General features: G+C 58.0%; 1 protein-coding gene across 5 annotated transcripts in view; it reads left to right on the forward strand.

The window, feature by feature from the left end:
• HMCN2 (hemicentin 2) overlaps window positions 1–22,443 on the forward strand; it is a 173,543-nt gene that overhangs the window by 113,677 nt on the left and 37,423 nt on the right. For 4 of the 5 annotated variants that reach the window (XM_032165420.2, XM_032165423.2, XM_032165424.2 and 1 more), the window contains 25 exons: window positions 137–310; window positions 449–562; window positions 1,089–1,231; window positions 2,221–2,371; window positions 3,952–4,170; window positions 6,865–6,978; window positions 7,360–7,547; window positions 8,185–8,281; window positions 9,075–9,236; window positions 9,387–9,500; window positions 10,255–10,457; window positions 11,139–11,220; window positions 13,107–13,238; window positions 15,621–15,764; window positions 15,848–16,007; window positions 16,094–16,218; window positions 16,579–16,762; window positions 17,852–17,949; window positions 18,382–18,648; window positions 19,025–19,215; window positions 19,663–19,744; window positions 19,858–19,994; window positions 20,570–20,711; window positions 20,796–20,940; window positions 22,154–22,281. In XM_032165420.2, the coding sequence (XP_032021311.1) occupies window positions 137–310; window positions 449–562; window positions 1,089–1,231; window positions 2,221–2,371; window positions 3,952–4,170; window positions 6,865–6,978; window positions 7,360–7,547; window positions 8,185–8,281; window positions 9,075–9,236; window positions 9,387–9,500; window positions 10,255–10,457; window positions 11,139–11,220; window positions 13,107–13,238; window positions 15,621–15,764; window positions 15,848–16,007; window positions 16,094–16,218; window positions 16,579–16,762; window positions 17,852–17,949; window positions 18,382–18,648; window positions 19,025–19,215; window positions 19,663–19,744; window positions 19,858–19,994; window positions 20,570–20,711; window positions 20,796–20,940; window positions 22,154–22,281 (3,696 nt within the window). The remainder of the gene's footprint in view (window positions 1–136; window positions 311–448; window positions 563–1,088; window positions 1,232–2,220; window positions 2,372–3,951; window positions 4,171–6,864; window positions 6,979–7,359; window positions 7,548–8,184; window positions 8,282–9,074; window positions 9,237–9,386; window positions 9,501–10,254; window positions 10,458–11,138; window positions 11,221–13,106; window positions 13,239–15,620; window positions 15,765–15,847; window positions 16,008–16,093; window positions 16,219–16,578; window positions 16,763–17,851; window positions 17,950–18,381; window positions 18,649–19,024; window positions 19,216–19,662; window positions 19,745–19,857; window positions 19,995–20,569; window positions 20,712–20,795; window positions 20,941–22,153; window positions 22,282–22,443) is intronic. The other variant, XM_058445320.1, reaches the window with a different exon arrangement.

Genomic DNA, 22,443 nt, shown 5'->3' on the forward strand with positions numbered 1-22,443 from the left:
TGAGCCTCAGTTTCCCGTCTCTATAATGTAAGTGAAAAAAGCACCGAGGCCCAGCACCGGGGTCCGAGGCTTTCCTGGCCTTAGTCTAGGGTCAGGGATCTCTGCTCACAAGTGCCCCCCTGGTCTGCCATCACAGTGGCTCCCACCATCCTGGGAGTGGCCGAGGACAGTGCAGACGAGGAGGTGACCGTGACCATCAACAACCCCATCTCTCTGATCTGCGAGGCCCTGGCCTTCCCTTCCCCCAACATCACCTGGATGAAGGACGGGGCCCCATTTCAGGCCTCCAGGAACATCCAGCTGCTCCCAGGTGACGCCCTCTGGGGGGAAGGAGGGAGGGGACAGGTGACATGTCATCAGAGTTGGAGGAGAGGACCTGTGAGCCTGTCCTTATGCCTGGCATGAGGCTGCAGATTCGGGGTGACCCTGGCCACTGGCCCCCACACAGGTACCCACGGGCTGCAGATCCTGAATGCCCAGAAGGAAGATGCTGGCCAGTACACCTGCGTGGTCACCAACGAGCTCGGGGAGGCCGTGAAAAACTACCATGTGGAAGTGCTCAGTGAGTCGGGGACCCTGGGGCACAGCCGGGTGGGCAGAAGACCGCCCGGGAACCCAGGGGCCCAGGCACCCGAGCCACCCTTGGTGCTCCAGGGGGTCTCCATGTGGCATATGTCCTCTGACAGTCACCAGGCAGCTAGGGCAGGCTCCAGAGGACACGATGAGGAGAGAACAGTGAGTTAGGGCTTGGGCCACGTGGGCTCCCAGACCCACTGCAGTCCTAGCTTCCTCCTGCCACTTCTGCTTCGGGGTATAACCAGAGGCTCTGCAGATTGAGACTTGGGACCCCCAAGGAAGTCCTCTGAGGTGACCCCAGAAATTCCCCTGCCTCAGACCTGACCCGTCCTATAACTCTTGCAGACAAATGCTCTCTCCCCTAAATGGACAGCCAGGAGCAGGCTGGCTCCCAGGATCCCTGTGTCTCTCAGGCTGGCCCCCATTTCTGGGGCTACCCCCAGGACAAGGGTAAGCTCAGGGTCTCAGCACCCATCCCCCAGCTCTGCTCTCAGAGCCCTCCTGCTTTTCAGTTCCCCCTTCCATCTCCAAAGACGACCCCTTGGGGGAGGTCGGCGTGAAGGAGGTGAAGACCAAGGTCAACAGCACCTTGACCCTGGAGTGTGAGAGCTGGGCTGTGCCCCCGCCCACCATCCACTGGTACAAGGACGGACAGGTGAGTGTGGGACCCCCTGTGCAGCTTCTAGCTCTCACCTCTGCTTCCGGCTTGTTCTGCTTGGAACATTCCAGAAAAGGCTTCCCTTAAAGCACCTAGCTCTAGAGCTGGTCCGGACCCCAGTCACCCTTTATTTATTTTATTTTAATTTTTTTGAGATGGAGTCTTGCTCTGTCGCCAAGGCTGGAGTGCAGTGGTGCAGTCTTGGCTCACTGCAACCTCTGCCTCCTGGGTTCAAGCAATTCTCCCTGCCTCAGCCTCCTGAGTAGCTGGAATTACAGGTGCCCGCCACGATGCCCAGCTAATTTTTGTAATTTTTGGTAGAGATGGGGTTTCACCGTGTTGGCCAGGCTGGTCTCGTACTCCTGACCTCAAGTGATCTACCCGCCTTGGCCTCCCAAAGTGTTGGGATTACAGGCGTGAGCCACCGCACCCGGCCATTATTTTATTTTATTTTATTATTTTTATTTTTGAGACAGAGTCTTGCTCTGTCACCCAGGCTGGAGTACAGCGAAAGGATCTTGGCTCACTGCAGCCTCTGCCTCCCGGGTTCAAGTGATTCTCCTGCCTCAGCCTCCTGAGTAGCTGGGGTTATAGGCACGCACCACCGCGCCCGGCTAATTTTTTGTATTTTTAGTAGAGATGGGGCTTCTTCATGTTGGCCAGGCCGATCTCAAACTCCTGACCTTGTGATCCACCCACCTTGGCCTCCCAAAGTTCCAGGATTACAGGTCTGGCCACCGCGCCCGGCCATGTTTTTAAAAAAAAGTTGAACTCTTTGTAAACTTTAAACTCTACTATTTTCACCCATGTGTGGCCCTTCTCATCCTTATGCTCTATGGATTTGGTTTTATAAATGTCTCCAGGTGTTCTTGTCACTTTATGCTGCATTTTTGGAGAATGTATTGAGAAGTAAGCACACTTGTCTTGCTGCTCTCAGCCCCTCATTTCTGATCTCCCTTCCCCCGACCCCCTCGTCCTCCTCGCAGCCCGTGACCCCCAGCTCGCGGCTGCAGGTCCTGGGCGAAGGGCGACTGCTCCAGATCCAGCCCACGCAGGTCTTGGACTCGGGGCGGTACCTGTGTGTGGCCACCAACGTGGCCGGCGAGGACGACCAGGACTTCAACGTGCTCATCCAGGGTGCGTGGCACCAGTGGGCCGGGGGCGGGGCGTCGGCCAGTGTGAGGACATTGCGGGGCTGGCCCTCCGCAGGCCCCCACCGTGTGTCCTGCGGCTCACGCGCCACCCGCGGCATCTCCCACTGGCTCATCTCAGCCGCCCAGAACGGCATCCTGCCCCAACCCCTCTGCCTTGAGGGACCAAAGTCAAAGACATGAGGGCTGTGGCCCCAAACCACAGAATTGAGTGGTGGAGCCTGGAATGGTCTGGTTGAGCCAGAACGCCACACTCTTAGCCCCTCTGCCAGATGCCTCTCGCGTTGTTAGGGAAACCTGGGGAATCGCTTCAGAATCTCTGGTGGAGAGTAAGCTGAGTGGCTGCCTCAGTGGTTGAAACTGCTTGTGGGTGCCTGGGGCTCATATTCTTCTCTCGCTAGCATCAGTGTTTGACGTTTTTCTTTTTAAAAAGTGAAGGAAGGAAAAGAGGGAGCCAGGAGTCAGAGAGGCTGGGAGGGAGAGGTGGGAGGCTGGGAGACGGGGAGCTGAGAGGCTAGAAAGAGGAGGCTGGGAGGGGGATGCTGGAAGGCTACATGGGGGAGGCTGGGGGGAGGCTGTGGAGACTGGGAGGGAGAGACTAAGAGGCTAGGATGAGGAGGCTGGGAAGGGGAGGCTGGGATGAGGAGGCTGGGAAAGGGGGGCTGGGATGAGGAGGCTGGTAGGCTGGGATGGGGAGGCTGGGAAAGGGGGGCTGGGATGAGGAGGCTGGTAGGCTGGGATGGGGAGGCTGGGAAAGGGGGGCTGGGAGGAGGAGGCAGGGAGGCTGGGAGGGGGAGGTGGGGAGGGGGAGGGTGGAAGGTAGGAAGGGGAGGGTGGGAGACAGGGAGCTGGGAGTGGGAGGCTGGGATGGGGAGGCTGGGAAGGGGAGGCTGGGTGTGGGAGGCTAGAAAGTGGAGGCAGGGAGGCAGGAGGCTGACAGGCAAGCTGGGCGATGGATAAGTGTTCAGAAGCAGGTTTTGCTACACAATGCCCGTGGAGTGTCCTGGCAGGAGGACCACCTGCTCCGGGCTGCTCATACCCTTTTTCATCTCTGGTGCTTCTGGCCACCAGCCCTCTAGCCCTGGCTCTGTCGTGAACTGGTTATGTTACCTGGGGACAACCTGGGGATGACACAGCCCCCTCCGGGCCTTAATTTGATCCTTCGTAAAATGCAGGTGATCAAAGCAGGTGACCTTGAGGGCCCCCCTCCATTTCTAAAGCTGATGATTTTGTGCCTCTATGCTCTGATAAACAAACATTGGCTAAAGCTTAGTATCTGGCTTCCAACTGTGAAAAATATTTCCATGTTACAGGGAGTCTTTAGCATCCATTAGACATGAGCTGCTTAGGGAAGGAGCCTTATCCAAGTGCCTAGCGCATAGTAGTTGCTCAATAAACACTGGTTTAGGGAGTGAGGGAATTTAAGAAATGCCCTGCCCTAAAAGAATGTGGCTCAAGTAACGGATTTCCACAACTGGGAGAGGCTGGGACGAGAATCTCCATGAGCAGAGGTGCATTCCCCACCCCTCTGCTGTGCTTCCTAAGGGCTTTGTCTCCCCCACCCAGTGCCCCCCATGTTCCAGAAGGTGGGTGATGCCAGTGCAGCCTTCGAGGTCCCGTCCCAGGAGGAGGAGGCCCGGGGCGGAGTCACGGAATACAGGGAGATCGTGGAGAACAACCCAGCCTACCTGTACTGCGACACCAACGCGGTCCCACCCCCGGAGCTCACCTGGTACAGAGAGGATCAGCCCCTCTCGGCCGGGGATGGGGTGTCCGTGCTGCAAGGTGGGTCAGGGGTGCGTGAAGAAAGTGGGCGCTTTGAGCTCTCCTGTGTGCTGCCTGCTGTGTGACCTTAAGCAGAGCACACAACCACTCTGGGCCTTAGCTGCAATTTGTAAACTGGGGCTACAAGTTCTTTGCCTGTGTGAAGGCAAAGACTGGATTGCCTTTTGCCTCTGGTTTATAGAGCAGAGCCTCCTACCATGGGGCGTGCCCTTCCGGGCTTCAAGATCCGTAATGTCCTTAAGTGATCGGCAGAAGCTGCCACTTTCTCTGCAGGGGCAGCTGGCCCCTTCGTTAATCGGCAACAAAGCTCATGACTCCAAACGCTGACGAAGCTCTAGCTGGGCATTGAAGGCCACGCTGTGGTGGCTGAACTCATGTCTTTTGTGTCTGGGTTTTTTTTCTTTTTCTTTTTTCTAGTTTTATTTTTTGGGATGGAGTTTCACTCTTGCTGCCCAGGCTGGAGTGCAGTGGCACAACCTCAGCTCACTGCAACCTCCACCTCCTGGGTTCAAGTGATTCTCCTGCCTCAGCCTCCCGAGTAGCTGGGATTACAGGCATGTGCCACCACACCTGGCTACTTTTTGTATTTTTGGTAGAGATGGAGTTTTTCCATGTTGGCCAGGCTGGTCTCAAACTCCCGACCTCAGATGATCCACCGTCTTGGATCGGCCTCCCAACGTGCTGGGATTATAGGCGTGAGCCACCATGCTCAGCCAGCTTTTGTTTTTTCTTTCACCACCTTAAGTGACATTTGTTTATTTAAGGTAATTTAATTTTTTTAAGTAAACCTTTTATTTCAGAATAATGTTTGGTAGGTGATTTTGACTTAAAAGGCTCCAGGGGTGGGGCTTAGAAATGCCCAGCCCACCTGGCTCATGAGGGAAGCCTGGGTGGTCTCTGTTTGAGATTTGAACTGTGTCCTGCCAGAGATGGGCCGGCGATGGGGCTGGTTTTGGGGAGAAGTGGTCAGTTGCACAGGTCTCCAATGAGCAGAATCAGACCAGGATTTCTACTTTGGTGCTTACAAGAAAAGGAGGTGGCCGGGTGCGGTGGCTCACACCTGTAATCCCAGCACTTTGGGAGGCTGAGGTGGGAGGATCGCTTGAGCCCAGGTATTCAAGACCAGCCTGGGCAACATCGTGAGACCCCGTCTGTACAAAATATTTTAAAACTAGCTGGGCATGGTAGCATGTACCTGTGGTCCCAGCTACTCAAGAGGCTGAAGAAGGAGAATCCCTTAAGCCCAGGAGGTCAAGGCTTCAGTGAGCTGTGATCATGCCACTGCACTCCAGCCTGAGTGACAGATCAAGACTCTATCTCAAAAAAAGAAAAAAAAAAAAAAAAAGAAGGAGGAGGCCTCTTGCAGATCCAGGAGTGCAACTCTTACTGAACACTGTTAGTTCCTATTAGAAGCCTCTGGACGGACCCCTTAACCTGGCCACTGACCACTGATCCTGACCCCAAGTCCTGGGTGCACAGTAGGCTCTGTCACCTGCTGATCCTGATCAGACTCTAACCATCAGCTAATCCCAACCAATAGCTGAACCCAGACCACAGCCACCAACTGCCCCCCAGTCCTACCCACTTACCTCCAACCCTACCACTCACCTCTCACCCTGACAACTGACCTCTAACCTCTGTTCTCTAATCCTGAGAAAATAGGCGTCATGGTCACAGCTGACCTGAATTCTTACCCTGACCTTACACTAACCTCAAACATCAACTGACCCCTACAATGCCACTGCTGCCCCAATCCTGGCCACTGGGCTCTGCAGGCTCTCAACCTGGTCAAGCCACCCATAGCCCGGGCCGGCCAGCCGCAACCTAGAATTCTGAGCACACAGTAACCCTAACCAGGCCCTCACTGGAGACCAACTCCAGCCCCCATAGATGCCAGGCTTTGGCCTTGGCTGGCTCTTTTTTTTTTTCTGAGCTAGAGTCTCACTCTGTCGCTCAGGCTAGAGTGCAGTGGTGCAATCTTGGCTCACTGCAACCTCTGCCTCCTGGGTTGAAGCGATTCTCCTGCCTCAGCCTCCTGAGTAGCTGGGATTACAGGTGTGCGCCACCACACCCGGGGAATTTTTGTATTTTTAGTAGAGATGGGGTTTCACCATGTTGGCCAGGTTGGTCTTGAACTACTGACCTCAAGTGATCCACCTGCCTTGGCCTCCCAAAGTGCTGGGATTGTAGGCATGAGCCACTGTGCCTGGCCCCTGGCTGGCTTTGATGCCTCCCCGGCCCCCACCCCTACTCCTACCCCCACCAACTGCCACAGCCCCAGGAGCTGCCTCCCTTGCCTCCTGAGTCTCTGCTTGGACTCTGCCCTTGCCAAGGAGCTGGGCTCAGCACAACAGCAGAGCTGAGCTAGCGACCGCTGCTGTCACGCCCAGCACTGCCGTGAAGGCTCAGGTTTGCCATCTGTAAGATGGGAGTGACAACAGCGTGTGCCCCACAGAGGCATTGTGGGACAGGCTGAGAATGTGCAGCCCAGGGCCTGGCACGCAGTGAATGGTGGCTGTGCCCTGACTCCACTCCACCCGTGAGCTGGGCAGGACAGGCTGATTCTCCTCATTTCACAGATGAGGCAGGGGACAGTCACATATCCTAGGTCCACTCCAGAGGAGGGGGCAGCATCCTTGCTCTTGGGGGTGATTCTCGTGCCTGAGCCCAGGCCTCTGTCCCGTGTCCCTGCAGGAGGCCGGGTCCTGCAGATCCCCCTGGTGCGGGCAGAGGATGCCGGGAGGTACTCGTGCAAGGCCTCCAACGAGGTGGGCGAGGACTGGCTGCACTACGAGCTGCTGGTGCTGAGTGAGTGGCGGGGCCTGCAGGTGGGGATTCCTGGGACTGCAGACACCGTAAGGGCCTTCCTCGGAAGGGGCCAAGGCAAAGTGCACGCAGTCTTGCTGTACTCAGAGGTTGAAACTGGAGTGACAAGCTCAACCTCAAAAGATCATGCAGGACTGGGCGCAGGTTCCAAGTCAGCAGCTTCCTGGCTGTGTGATGTGGAGCAAATAACAACCCTTTCTGTGCCCCCGATTCCTTAGCTGTGTCAGGGGTTGGGAGGGCTTGGAGAGATGGGCATGAGGATCCCAGCCAGCGCCTGACACCAAGTGCCACCCTTGCCTCCACGGCCATCCCCACTCCCAGGGGCCTGTGCTGGCCCCTCAGCCTCCTCTCCCCCACCCCCAGCCCCACCTGTGATCCTGGGCGACACAGAGGAGCTGGTGGAAGAGGTGACAGTCAATGCCAGCAGCACCGTCAGCCTGCAGTGCCCAGCCCTGGGAAACCCCGTGCCCACCATCTCGTGGCTCCAGAATGGGCTGCCTTTCTCCCCGAGCCCACGGCTGCAGGTCCTGGAGGATGGGCAAGTCTTGCAGGTCAGGGCAGCCCCTTGCACGGGCTAGGGGCGGTGGCTGCTGAGGCCCAGCACCACTTGTCTGGGAACCAGGGAGGGGTCGTTATCTGAAAATGAGGCTCTTTGCTGGGAACCATGCTGGAGCCCAGCCAGGAATCACCTGTGAGGAGCCATGCTGGGCCAGCACGGGCCTGTGCACGGCATCCAGAGCTTCAGGAGACACCTAGCAAAGGACGCACATGAGCGCGGGACCCAGAGCCCAGCACCGCACAGAGCAGCCTTCCGCGGGATCACCAGCTGGCACGTGCAGAGCCGTGCCCAGCACTCAGACATCAGGCAGCCCCCTGAGTCACCCCATGTGCAGACACAGAGCTGCAGGGATCCCGGGAGCCCAACACACACAGCACGGCCCTCCACAGGGGTTGGGGAGGCTCTTGTCACATCTGGTTTGCTACAGAGAACCACCCAACACCAACCTCACACGCCCGCTCCTTAGCGCCACACAAGGCCCTGGATGGAGGAGGTTCCAGGTCTCCATGAGCTGCCTGGTGCCTGCTTCCCTGGCATGGGGTGGGAGGGAGTCCTCGCAGTCATTTCTGGGGGTGGTGGTGTCCAAGGGGTCTCAGGCATCTCCCAGGCATGGCTCCCTGCACCCACAGGTTTCCATGGCAGAGGTGGCCGACGCCGCCAGCTACATGTGTGTGGCCGAGAACCAGGCAGGCTCGGCTGAGAAGCTCTTCACCCTCAGGGTTCAAGGTGAGCTGGGCTGAGCAGGCAGCCCCTGTGGGTTCCTTCTCCCTCCCCAGGGGGCACTGCCTTGGGGCTTCCAGTATCCTGGGCTCTGGGTCCTGCAATCAGAGTTCAGGGATCCCAGCCGGGCCCCAGCCACATCCCGAGACAGAGAGCATTTGGGGGGCCCTGATCACCACTGTGCCAACCCCAGGTGGTTTTAAGCAACTTTGAAGGTGGCCAGGGAACAGCTCTTTTGAGGTGTTAACACCACCATTACTGAGCACTTACTGTGTACCTGACACGAGGCTAAGTACTTTCCCTGGGCTGACTCCTTCCAGCAGAGCTAGGTTAGCCCAGCTTTGCAGCTGTGGGAGGAGACTCAGGGAGGTCGCCCTCAGAGAGGAGTGGGGGTGTCTCACCGCCCCGGAGCCTCCGCTCCTAACCTCTGCAACTCATGACGCACACCGCACTGCAGTGGCTGTGAGTTCTGTCTCCAGATGGGGGGACAGCTATGGTCTCGGAGATGGAGGAAGATAGTGCTGAGCCCTCAAGGTCATGGGCTCAAACCTGAACTGATATCTTAGCTCTGCCACTGACCAGCTGTGTGGCCTTGGAACAGTGACTCTCCCTCTCTGATCCCCTACCCAGTGTCCTTCTGTGTATGAGAGTCATGGCAAATGGAGGTTTCTGAATTATTTGAAGTTGTGCCGAGGTGAAGCCCCAGGAGCTGGGTGAGGCTCAGGGTTTCTCTTGGGCTCCGTGTCCCCTGCTGGTGTGATTCTCATGCCTTTCTCTATCGTGGTGGCTGTGGGGATAGTCCCGCCACGAATCGCAGGCCTGGACTTGGAGCAGGTCACTGCCATCCTCAACAGCAGCGTCTCCCTCCCTTGCGACGTCCACGCTCACCCAAACCCCGAGGTCACGTGGTACAAGGACAGCCAGGCCCTCTCCCTGGGTGAAGAGGCCTTCCTCCTGCCTGGTGGGTAAACTGAGACGTCCGGCCCAGCTCTAAGGTTACCTGGGGAGAGAGTTGCTCCCCCGACCTTGGACAGGGCTGTCAGTTGGGCAGGGATTTAGGACTGGGGGCTGGGCTAGAATGCTGGTGTGAGGGGCTGGCTCCCCCCGGCAGGCACCCACACGCTGCAGCTGGGGAGAGCACGGCTGTCGGACTCTGGGATGTACACGTGCGAAGCCCTCAATGCTGCCGGCCGAGACCAGAAACTGGTGCAGCTCAGTGTTCTGGGTACGTCCATGTCTGTCCCCGACTCGTACTGTCCCCGCTCCTTCAATCACCCCTCAGCCCACACCCCCCGGGGAACATAGCCAGGAGAGGGCCAGGAGGCACAGAGGGAGGCTGGGATGCCCGCACGAATCAGCTCTGAGCAGGGGGAGCAGCGGGATGGGCCCCAAAAGCCTGGCTGGGGAAGGGACCTCCCCAAGCCTTGTGTCGTCGGAGAAGCCTGTTTCACGGTGGAGCCTGTTTCAAGTCTTCAGAATCCTCTTGGGGAAAAGCTGGTCCAAGGCATCTTGAGCAAGGACTCGCTGGAAGGTTCTTTCTAGCCCCTGGGCTGGTCCATTCTCTTGCACGAACACCAGCCAGACACTGCGCCAGGCCTGTGGGCTCACAGCCATGGGGAAGGAGGGCTTCTACACTGATTTGCTGGAGCCGCAGGGGAATGAAGGGGCCCCCATAGAGGGCTGTAACCCGGCTGGGGTCTGCCCCCTGTCGGAAAAAGCCTGGGTGGGGGCGGGCGTCAGCATCTCCCCCATCTAGGAGGCTGAGGCTCAGAGAGGCAAGAGGCTGTCCCTGGTCACTCAGCGGGTCCTTGGCGTGCTGGCCTGGTTCTCTTCCTCCAGCTCCCCTGGGTCTGTGCCAGCCCCCAGGGCTGGGTCTGCTGTGTGACCCTGGTGGGTGTCCACTGGCATTTTCCCTGTGGCTGAGTGGGGAGGGCGCAGGGAGAGCTGCAACACCTCACTCTGCTATCTCTTGCCCCCAGTTCCCCCTGCCTTCAGGCAGGCTCCCAGCGGCCCCCAGGATGCGGTCCTGGTGAGGGTCGGGGACAAAGCTGTCCTGAGCTGCGAGACAGATGCATTCCCCGAGCCAACTGTGACCTGGTACAAGGATGGGCAGCCCCTGGTCCTGGTGCAGCGGACCCAGGCTCTGCGGGGTGGGCAGAGGCTGGAGATCCAGGAAGCCCAGGTGAGCAACCCTGGGGGCGCGGGCAGCCATGAGCAGCTGCAGGCAAGTCGCCTCCCAGCCCTGGCGAGCTGTGGGGAGAAAGGTGGGCAGGATGTGAGTTGCTGCCTCCTTGGCCTGTGGGACCCCAAACCGAGTTGATTAGCAGCTTCCAGGGTGGAAGATGTGGGCAGAGCTTAGGGCTCTGGAGTCACGTTCCAGACCCAGCCCTGCTGTCACGGCATGAGCCCTTCCTGCCTCAGTTTCCTTAGCATCTAGATGCTTTTATCCGGTCCGCTCTGGCTGACCGTCTGAGACTCCTGGGAGTCTGCCCTGCCCTCCCTCCCTCCTTCCCTGGTGTGGATTAGATGCTCACAGTGTTTGTTGGATGAATGTTTGCTGTTCCCGTGGAAATCCATTCCTGGCCAGGCTCCATCCCCACAGCAAGGGGGACCTCTTCCTGCCAGCTTGGCCCAGGGAGGGAGGCCCCCAGAGCCTGTGTATTCACTGTTGAGGGGCCCTCCTGCTTCTTGAGGCTCTTGGAAAAGGCCAGAGCGTCCTGATTCCCTTTGGCTCCCCAGTCAGGACCAACATATGTGGGAGGCCCCTGCTCTGGAAGTTTTGGGGACCTAGATGCTTTTGGGGAGCCCTAGCACCCCGCCTCCAGCTCCAGCACACAACCACTGTGTGCTTTTCCTCTCTCAGGTGTCGGATAAAGGTTTATACAGCTGTAAAGTCAGCAACGTGGCTGGGGAGGCCGTGCGGACCTTCATCCTCACTGTCCAGGGTAAGCCAGGGACCAGCCTGGCCAACGTGACCGTGGAACCCCTAGCAACACTCAGGGCTGCCAAGGAGGACAAAGACAATGGCTGGGCAGAGGCAGTGCCGCCAAGTGCTGAGGGCATGATGACTAGAATTTGTGTACATATCTAGATCTAGATCTACATCTCTTTCTTTTTGTAGAGATGGGGTCTCATTATGTTGCCCAGGCTGGTTTCGAACTCCTGGGCTCAAGCAATCCTCCTGCCTCAGCCTCCCAAAGTGCTGACATTACAGGCATGAGCCACTGCACCCAGCTAATTTCTAGAATTTAAAAGACTAAGGTTAGCAGGCTCCAGATGGAACTCTGCCAGTGACCTGCCTCATGGAGCTTAGTTGAGTCACTTTGTCCCTCAGAGCCTAAGGTTTACCTTCAGTGAGTAAGTCTAAAAGCAGAAGCTGCCTGCCAGGCACAGTGGACCTGCCCGATCCCATGGATCCCATGGACTGCCATGACAGTGTCTATAAAGTGCTGGGCACAGGGCCTGGCACGTGGGCACTAAGATGAAGGAGCCCTATGAGATCAGACACACAGGAGGCCATGTCACCTGCATCTTGATCCCCTGGGGGCCCTGTCCCATCCACCCAAGGATGGAGCACAGATGCTGTTTGATTGGACATGTGGCTCCAGCTGGGGTGAGGAGGAGCCTATTTACGCTGTCCAGGAAACTTGGCCAGATTTGCTGGTGCTCAAATGTGATGTTAGAATATAGACTTAGCTGTGCCACAAAGAGACCCCAAAATATAGTTGAGTAAATGAGAGAGTTTAACTCTTATTCAAAAGCCCAGAGGTGGGTGTCTAGGCTGGTGGGTAGCTTAGCTCCATGCAATAGTTAAGGGACCCGGGTTCCTTCCCTCCTGTTGATCTTCCATTTCTTAAGTGGTTGTTCTTATGCATATGGTTGAAACTGGGACACGGCATCCTGTCCTGGCCCACAGGAAGCAGAAAAGAGCAGAAGTGGTGGGCAAGCATTTATTTCATGCAGAAGTTGCACCTATCCCTTCTGCGTGTTTTCCATTAGTGAGCGCTCAGGCAGCTGGGTGCAGGGGACACTGGGAAATGTAGTTTCTGCTAGAGTGATCGTGGGCTCAGCTAAAACTCTGCTATGCACAGTGGGAAGAACGGGCTGGGGGGACACCAGCCGTCTGCCACAGATGCCAAAGCCAGTAGCCTCCCAACCAGGTGAGCGGTAGGCACATGCAACCCTGAGCCATATGCAACACAGTCATTGAAAAGGACTGACAAAATGGAGTGCAGGGGCTCATGCCTGTAATCCCAGCACTTTGAAAGGCCGAGGCAGGGTGATCACTTGAGCCCGGGAGTTTGAGATCAGACTGGGCAACACAGTGAGAACTTGAATCTACAAAAAATAAAAAATAAAGTAACAAGGACTGATACCAGGCTTGCTGCTCAAAGCTCCCAGCCCTTTCTGATGGCTACATTAATGAACAGTGGAAAGTGGGGGAATATCTGGTCCTTGAGGGCAAAGGCATTTCATCTTGAGCCTGGTTGACTCTGTTCCACTGGTGGTGGCTGCCTGGGGTGTGTGACTTCATCCTGGCGGAGCAGGAGAGAGTGTTGGGATCGATTAGTGATGTCTGTCCTGGCACAGGTTAAGGACTGTGGGTGAGTGAGCCTCCCATTTACCATCCCTGGGCTAAGTAGACCGCGCTGGAGCTTTGCTTTGTATGCTTTAAAACAGCCAGGCACTGGTTCTATTTACATTTCTGAAGAAAAAAAAATGGGAACTCCTAACTACCAGGAAGGGCTTCTTAGGCCTCCCTGATCTGTCTGAGGGGAAGGAAATGGGGGAAGAGTCTCAGAATTCTGACAGTCTGGCTTTTCTTCTGCAGTGCCCCCAACATTTGAGAACCCCAAGACAGAGACAGTGAGCCAGGTGGCTGGGAGCCCCCTGGTCCTGACCTGTGATGTGTCCGGGGTCCCTGCACCCACGGTCACTTGGCTGAAGGACAGGATGCCCGTGGGTGAGCACATCGGCCCTTGTCTGTTTCACGTAAAGCATTCCTTTCTTTAATAAGATGACAGCGGAAGCGGAGGAAGGAAGTTATTGGTTGTTGATGATCTTGGCAAAACCAGAGACTGGCGGTGCCGTGTTGGCCCTGCCCCCTTTGTGTTTGAGTGAAGCGTTATTTATTGGCCCTTGGAATCCAAACATAAAGAGCGTCTCCTGTGGGGGTTTGGAAGCTCCTTTGCATCCACGCCCTCAGTCAGCTCCCACGAGGCAGCAGACGTGGGCTCTCCATCGTGCAGGGCGGGTGCTGAGGGCTGTGGAAAGCCCACTGGTTGACACTGGGCTCAGCATTGGCCCCCAGAGCTGCTCCTTGGTGGTGACTCAGCTCTGTCCTAGCTGGGCCATTCATCAACCCCCATCCCCCATCCAGGCCTCCCCATTCTGGCCACTGCTGTGCCCACTGTTCCTCCGAGTGAGGGCAGAAGCCTCAAATGGTCTCCTGGGCCCACTGTGCCTCTCATGCAGGCTCCACGTGGGGCAGAAAGGTCTGAAGGTGCAGCTCGGAGCTGGTCCCTTGTCTAGTGGAAATCCATCCACAGCAGGGGCCGGCACGGCAAGCCACCTTTCCCTGCCCCTCCATGTGCTAAACGTGGCTGTGCTGGTTCCTCGAACCTGCCCCTCTCTCTCAGGAACAGCTTTATTGGGATATAATTCATACACTATGTAATTCACCCACTGAAAACATGCAATTCAGTGATTTGTAGTACAGTCATAGAGTTGTGTGACTATCACCACAATCAAATTTAGAACATTTTTATCACCAAAAGGACACCCCATACCCATTAACAATCACTCCCCGTTTTCCCCCAATTTCTTCTTCTCCCAGAGCCAGGAAACCCCAAATCTGCTGTCTGTCTCTGTGGCCTATTATGGGCATTTCACATCAATGACATCATAGAGTGTGTGGCCTTTTGTGTCTGGTTCCTTCCACTTAGCATGTTTTCAAGTTTCATCCATGTTGTAGCATCGATCAGTACTTCATTCTTTTTTTTTTTTTTTTTTTTTTTTTGAGACGGAGTCTCGCTGTGTTACCCAGGCTGGGGTGCAGTGCCACAATCTCGGCTCACTGCAACCTCCGCCTCCCGGGTTCAAGCGATTCTCCTGCCCCCGCCTCCCGAATAGCTGGGATTACAGGTGTGCACCACCACGCCCAGCTAATGTTTGTATTTTTAGTAGAGGTAGTGTTCCACCATGTTGGTCAGGCTGGTCTTGAACTCCTGACCTCAGGTGATCCGCCTGCCTTGGCCTCCCACAGTGCTGGGATTATAGGCATGAGCCACCGTGCCCGGCCAGTGCTTCATTATTTTTAAAAATTAAATTTTTCTCTTCATTCCCTTCTGTGGCTGAATATTCCATTGTGTGGCTGTGTCACATTTTGTGCATCCACTGGTCAGCTGATGGGCATTTGGGGTGTCTGCATCTTTTGGCTGAGATGCTCAGTGCTGCTGTGAACCTCTGTGTTCGTGTTTCTGTGTGGACCTGTGTCGTCGCCTCTCTCGGGTCAGGTGGCTGCAGGCCCCGTCCCCCTTTGCGTCCAGCTCTTGGCACATGTGTTCCCTGCCTGGAATACCCACGCAGGCTCCCATGGTCACCTCCGCTCCCCCCTGGCTGATTCCTGCTCAACATTCACGTCTCAGCGGAGGCTCACCACCTCCGGAAGCCCTCCCCCACCCTTCCTGTCCCCCAAGTTCCCCGGCTCCATCAGGGGCTCACAGGGCTTGTCAGCACTGGGTCCCCTGGTTTCATGGCCCCCACCCCTGATACACTGTGAACTCCTTGAGGACAGGGACTGAGCTGCCCTCATCTTGATTCCCAAGCTCCGCGCTGGACATGGGGCAGTTGCTCGTGTCTTTGTGTTGAGAGGCTGGCTGGATCCATGAGGATCTGGGCAAGGAGATCGGCCTGGGCTGGGGCAGTTAGGGATGGCCTTGGGCAGGGGTGTGGCTGGAGAGAATGAAGGGGGAGGCCTGAAGGCCGGGAGTGGGAGGAGCCCGAGCAAAGGCCCAGGGGGAGGCCCCAGGGTGACCTGTGTAGGGTCAGTGAGGGGCTGGTTTGACTTGAGCAGAAACCTTGATAGATGGGGGTAGAGGGGCAGGGTAGGGAGGGAGAGGATGGGAGGTGAGAGCTGGGCCCGAGAGCAAATCCTGGACACTGAAGGGAGGGTCCCTTGGGAAGAGCTGTCTCAAGTGGAAGAAAATGAGGGAGGTTCTAAGGAACAGAGACTGGGCTGGGGAAGGTGGGGACATGTAAGAAGGAGCCTCTGCCTCTATGGGACTCAGTTTCCTGTGAGCACAAGAAGGGGCTGGGGGATTCAGGGGACCCCTCTGTCCCACAGAGAGCAGCGTGGTGCACGGTGTGGTCTCCCGGGGGGGCCGCCTCCAGCTGAGCCGCCTGCAACCGGCCCAGGCAGGCACCTACACATGCGTGGCTGAGAACACCCAGGCTGAGGCCCGCAAGGACTTCATGGTAGCAGTGCTGGGTAGGTCTGTGCCTTCAGCCTCCTGTCCCACTCCCATGGCAGCCCCTGCAATCACCCAGGGCCTCACTGCACCCCTGCCTCAGAGGCCCCCCGGATCCGGAGCTCGGGCGCGGCGCAGGAGCACCATGTCTTGGAAGGGCAGGAGGTGCGGCTGGACTGTGAGGCCGATGGGCAGCCGCCGCCGGACGTGGCCTGGCTGAAGGATGGCAGCCCGCTGGGCCAGGACATGGGCCCCCACCTCCGGTAAGACTTGGCCCACGCCCTCCCCAGAGGCGGCAGGGCCCACGTCCCCTTACGCCCCTGCCCTGGGCCCTCCTTCCCTGTGGCAGGTTCTACCTGGACGGCGGCTCCCTGGTGCTAAAAGGCCTGAGGGCCTCGGACGCGGGTGCCTACACCTGCGTGGCCCACAACCCAGCCGGGGAGGACGCCAGACTGCACACGGTGAATGTGCTGGGTGAGGAGCCCAGGGGCATCTGGAGGGTGATGCGTGGGCCTGGGCACGGGAGATAAGGTGACATGTGAGCAAAGCCCGCACTGTGACCTGGGCCACGGGTCTCACTTCCCTGGGCCTCCATGGCCCATCCTCAAACTAGAGGACAATAATGCCAGCCCAGAGTATAGCGGAGATTCGGGAGGTGAGAAGAGAGTCAGGGAGTGGCCGTGTCCCCCATGCAGGGGGCCTCATCCCTCACGAGGGGCCACTGTGGTTGCTGGCAGCAGAAGTGCAGGTGTCCACTTGTGGGATTTCCCTGGGAGGAGCCCGCCTTCCTCCCAAGACCTCCTCACTAGCCCTCTTTTTTCTACCCACCCTCAGTTCCTCCCACCATTGAGCAGGGAGCAGACGGCTCAGGGACCCTGGTGAGCAGGCCTGGGGAGCTGGTGACCATGGTGTGCCCTGTGCGGGGCTCCCCGCCCATCCACGTGAGCTGGCTCAAGGACGGCCTGCCCCTCCCGCTCTCCCAGCACACCCTCCTCCACGGCTCTGGCCGCACCCTCAGGTAGGGGAGATGGCAGACAGGCGTTGGCTATTCCACTCAGAGTGGACATGTGGGGATTGTCAGCAAATGGGAGGTGCTGGAAGCCAGGACTGGCTGCAACACCCACCCCCCACCCCACAGCGAGTGTGGACTGCGCCCCAGATGCTAATGCTAGGATGGGTCTCAGGGACCTAGGGAAGGGGAGGTGGTCGGGGTAGGAGGAGATGCAGGAGAAGTCAGGTTTCAGGGAAGGAGAGACCAACTGGGCCACAGGAGACGAGGCCTGAGGACGGACTGTTGGCTTTGGTGCTGTGGCTGTCACTGGGGACTGGTCAAGAGCAGCTCAGGAGGAGTGGCTGGGGTGAAAGGGGCTGAGAGAAAGTGGGAGGACAGAGAGTGAAGCCAGTGAGCTGAGATGACTCCAGTGAGCTCTGAGGGCAAAGAGGGCTGCATAGAAGAAGGGGAGCCAAGCTGGCCATGTGGGACATGGAGCTTCCCGAATTTGCGAGGCAGGAGGTCTGGCTCCAGAATGAGATTGGTTGGAGCAGGCAGCAGGGGTGGAGGCAGCTGGAGGCTTTATCCTGGGGGCACCGGGAACCCAGGAAAGAGTTTAAGCAGGCCGGGCGCAGTGGCTCATGCCTGTAATCCCAGCACTTTGGGAGTCCAAGGCGAGCAGATCACAAGGTCAGGAGATCAAGACCATCCTGGCTAACGCGGTGAAACCCTGTCTCTACTAAAAATATAAAAAATTAGCTGGGCCAGGTGGCGGGCGCCTGTAGTCCCAGCTACTGGGGAGGCTGAGGCAGGAGAATGGCGTGAACCCGGGAGGCGGAGCTTGCAGTGAGCCGAGATCGCGCCACTGCACTCCAGCCTGGGCGACAGAGCGAGACACCATCACACCATCTAAAAAAAAAAAAAAGAGAGAGAGTTTAAGCAAAGGCTGGGCTCAGTCACTCTGTCCCCTCTGGCCAGCAAGCTCTTGGGAGACAAAGGATGGAAAAGGGAGGAAGTCTTTCCACACAGCCAGCTTCTCCTGTCTCTCTCCCTCTCTCTTCCTCTCTCTCTCTCTGCCTTTCTCTTCTCTCCTCCCTCTCCTCTCGGGGGATTCAGGATTTCCCAGGTGCAATTGGCAGACGCCGGCATCTTCACCTGTGTGGCCGCAAGCCCAGCTGGCGTGGCGGACAGGAACTTCACCTTGCAGGTGCAGGGTATGGAGCAGGGGGTGGGGCAAGGGGGTCTCTGGCCTTGGTGGGTGAGAAGCAAGGCCCTTGGCCCACTTGCCCATCTGGGTGGAACCAAGGATGGGCCCTGGGGGTGTCGAGGAGAGCGGACACTGCGGCTCAGTCTCTGACTCACTGGATTGCTCGTTCGCACCTCACAAGTAGCTGTGGGCACTCTGATATGCCCAGGATAGGTGGGGGCAGAGAGGCAGGAAGCAGCTCTGTAAAGAGACAATCACAATTCCAGGGAACTAGTGACACCGGGGGATGGAGAGGGTGCTGTGGGAGCACGGAGGAAGGCACCTCACCTGGCCTTGGGGGACCAGTGCGGCTTCCTGGAGGAGGTGATGTCTAAGCTGAGTACTGGAGATGAGAGTCCTGGAATAAAATGGCTCCTGCCCACCTTTCTGCCCTCCACAGTGCCCCCTGTCCTGGAGCCGGTGGAGTTCCAGAATGACGTGGTGGTGGTTCGTGGCTCCCCAGTGGAACTCCCGTGCGAGGCCCGGGGTGTTCCCCTGCCTCTCGTGTCGTGGATGAAGGACGGGGAGCCCTTGTTGTCCCAGAGCCTTGAGCAGGGGCCCAGCCTGCAGCTGGAGGCAGTGGGAGCTGGTGACTCGGGGACCTACTCCTGTGTGGCCGTGAGCGAGGCGGGGGAAGCCAGGAGGCATTTCCAGCTGACCGTCATGGGTGGGTCCTCTAGCATCTAGGCAGCTTCTCTGGGCTCGGGGTAGAGGGTGGGACTCTGGGGGCAATGGGAAGGACAGTGAGGGAGGTGAGTCCCCTGGAGACCTGGGACTGCCACCTGAGAGCAGAACTCAGGGAACTTGGTTCTGGCTGGGATGCCTCTCTGGCCTTCCTTGCCTGCGGGGAGTGGGTGGCTGGGCTTTGATTCTCCCAGGGCTGTGCTCCTGGCTTCTTTCCACCAAACCTTGGTGGCAGATGCAAGAACAAGAGCCACCAAAATGTGGGAGCAGAGCCCCCGGACTCAGCACAGCGTTTTCAAGTGCGGTACCGTCCTGGAAACGTGTGTCAATTGTGTGTTCCCCTCCATGGTGGCTTGCAGAGCCCCCTCACATTGAGGACTCAGGCCAGCCTACAGAGCTGTCGCTGACCCCCGGCGCCCCCATGGAGCTCCTCTGTGATGCCCAGGGCACCCCCCAGCCTAACATCACCTGGCATAAGGACGGGCAGGCCCTGACCAGGCTGGAGAACAGCATTAGAGCCACACGGGTGCTCCGGGTGGAGAGTGTGCAGGTACCAGTGCTGCCGCCATGGGGCGAGGCTGGGGGTTGGGGGTGAGGGGAGGGACTTCAGGTTCCCCAGACCCAGTGGGCAGTTGGCAAGGTTTGGCTGAAGCTCCTCCTCTGTGTGGGGTGCAAGGGTGTGGAGGTGACCCACCTAGGCCGTGTGCTTGGGAGCTCCCAGCAGGATCAGGGCCCAGGCTGATGCCAAAACCAGGTGACCCCATCTAGGCCAGAGGAGGGCTGGTGCAGTTAAGGGGGACTTCTGGGAAGAGGCATCACACCAGCCCTAAAGCAACAGTGAGATGGAGGGAGAGGGTGTGGGTTGGCTGGGAGGTGGATGGCAGACCTTGCAGGGCTGAGTTTGAATCCTGGGTCCCTCGTTGCATGAGAAAGAAACCAGATCAGGAGGCGGGCAGAGAGGGGCCAGGGGCAGCTGCTCAACCCTCTCCATCCCCAGGTTAGGGATGCCGGGCTGTACACTTGTCTGGCTGAAAGCCCTGCAGGTGCAATTGAGAAGAGCTTCCGGGTCAGGGTTCAAGGTAGGTGGTGGGGGTAGGGTGGGGGTAGGGTGGGGGCAGGGCCGGGAGGCAGGACGGGCTCGTGGCAGGGGTGAGTCCCTCTCTCATATCCTCTTGTGCCACCCCCTTCCCAGCCCCTCCAAACATTGTTGGGCCCCGAGGCCCCCGCTTTGTGGTCGGCCTGGCCCCGGGGCAGCTGGTCCTGGAGTGTTCGGTGGAGGCAGAGCCAGCGCCCAAGATCACGTGGCACCGAGACGGCATAGTGCTGCAGGTGGGTGCCAGGCGGGGCCCCAGGGTGCTGCCTTCTGTCCCTCTCAGGCCTCAGACCTGACCTGGCCAGATCCAAGATCCAGAGCAGGTGCCAAGGGCCCGCTCTGAGCTGCACTTTGCACCCCGTTCCCCGGGTGTCGTACCCCCCCCATTGTCATTGTCACTCCCATTTTATGGATGGGGACACCGAGGCAAGGCTCAGGTCACTCAGGGCTTCCGAGGCCCGCCCAGTATTCTCCCCCTGGCTCCTTCAAGCTATGCTTAGCAGCTGTGTGGCCTGGGCCGGTGACCAAGGCTCTCTGTGCCCACCCCTCAAATGGGGTCAGTTTGCGGCTGTGGATTCAGGGTTGTGGGTGTTCTGACAGGAACTCCAGGGACAGGGGATGCATTTCCTCCCAGAGGGGTGCATTTCCTTAGAGGGTCCTCGGCGGGGCACAGTCAGGGCCTGCGGTCAGCCTGGAAGGACAGAGCCACTGTCCAGCTTCACCAGTTCCTCAGTCTTCCACGTCTGCTGCCAGGTGGCCTGGCGCAGCTGGGCACTGATAAGGGTCTCTTCACCCTGGCGGGGCTCTGCAGGAGGACGCCCACACACAGTTCCCAGAGCGGGGCAGGTTCCTCCAGCTGCAGGCCCTGAGCACGGCTGACAGCGGCGACTACAGCTGCACAGCCCGCAACGCTGCAGGCAGCACCAGCGTGGCCTTCCGCGTGGAGATCCACAGTGAGTAGGGCCCGCCCCACCCCACCCTGCCCACCCCCTTAGAGCCACAGCTCCCAGCACCACTCCCTCTGTGCCCCTCCCCAGCGGTGCCCAGCATCCGGTCAGGACCACCTGCAGTGAACGTCTCAGTGAACCAGACAGCCCTGCTGCCCTGCCAGGCCGATGGCGTGCCCGCACCCCTTGTGAGCTGGCGGAAGGACGGGGTCCCCCTGGATCCCAGGAGCCCCAGGTGGGAGAGGGAAGGGGTGGGCCTTGGGGAGGCTCTCAGGTATCACTTTGTGAGTTGCAAATCAAACCCACTTGGGCAATTGGAGCAGAAAAGTGACTTTATCATCAGGACGTGGGGTGTCTCAGAACACAAGGACAGGCCCACCGCTCATGAAGGTCTCTTGCTTATTTAACTTGATCAGAAGCCTTGATAGATGGGGCGGAGTAGAGGGGCATGAATGGGTCTCATGAGATCTGATGGTTTTAAAGCTTCTCTCATCTTCTCTCTGTGTGGGCTTCATCTCTTTCTCTCTCTTACCTTCTTCCTTGGTGATCATGGGAGAAACACACCCCGACAACCCCATGGCCCCCAGCCCCAGGTTTACAGCTCCTCAGCTCACTAGCAAGTTGTCTGTGAATCCCAACTCTAAATTCCCACGGCACAGAATGCCATTAGCCCAGCCTGAGTGATATGTCCATCCCCCATCCAATCAACTGTGGCCAGGGGTGGGATTGCATGGTACAGACATGGCCCTTGGGAAGGGCATTTTTCAGATCTAGGGGCTGCTCTCAGGAAGAGCAGGGTGCTGCGCCTTCTGCGTCTCAGGAGAGGTCAGGCCCAGGAGAGTGTTGGAGATGCCCAAAGCAGCCCTTCTCTCCATCTTTCCAATGTTGGCTTGGGCTGTGGGGAGCTGCTCATGGCTCTGACCCCCTGACCTTGGCCTCATAGATGCAAGACTCTGACCTCCAAAGTTAGCATCTGTATTAGTCCATTTTCACGTTGCTGATAGACATACCTGAGACTGGGCAATTTACAAAAGAAAGAGGCTTATTGGACTTGCAGTTCCACATGGCTGGGGAGGCCTCACAATCGTGGTGGAAGGAAAGGAGGAACAAGTTACATCTTATGTGGATGGCAGCGGGCAAAGAGAGAGCTTGTGCAGAGAAACTTGCGTTTTTAAAACCATCAGATCTCGTGCGACCCATTCACTATCACGAGAACAGCATGGGAAAGACCTTCCCCCCAGTTCAATCATCTCCCACCAGGTCCCTCCCACAACGTGTGGGAATTATGGGAGCTACAAGATGAGATTTGGGTGGAGACACAGAGCCAAACCATATCAGCATCCTCTCCCTGGGAAAGTGGGGGCAGAGGGAAGGGTCTTGCTAGAGACAGCCGTGCTCCAGACCCCACTGGCTTGCTCATCTCCAGGGCAACCCTCCGTCCATTCTAGGTTCGAAATTCTGCCTGAGGGTTCCCTGAGAATCCAGCCAGTCCTTGCCCAGGACGCCGGCCGCTACCTCTGCCTGGCATCCAACTCTGCTGGCTCCGATCGTCAAGGCCGTGACCTATGGGTCTTTGGTAGGTGGCCTGGGGAAGGCCTTCAGTGTTCAGTCCCTGTCAGGGTCCAGTCCTGCTTAGTTTCTGAGTCACCCCAGCTGTCAGGAGCCAAGAGCCAATGGTCTTCAAATGTTTTTGACCATGAAGCCCATTAGTAAAAAGTTGTGATCACGCACACTCAAA

The sequence above is a fragment of the Hylobates moloch genome, unplaced genomic scaffold (assembly GCF_009828535.3).
Source record: "Hylobates moloch isolate HMO894 unplaced genomic scaffold, HMol_V3 SCAFFOLD_10, whole genome shotgun sequence".
In the NCBI taxonomy this organism is placed as follows: domain Eukaryota; kingdom Metazoa; phylum Chordata; class Mammalia; order Primates; family Hylobatidae; genus Hylobates; species Hylobates moloch.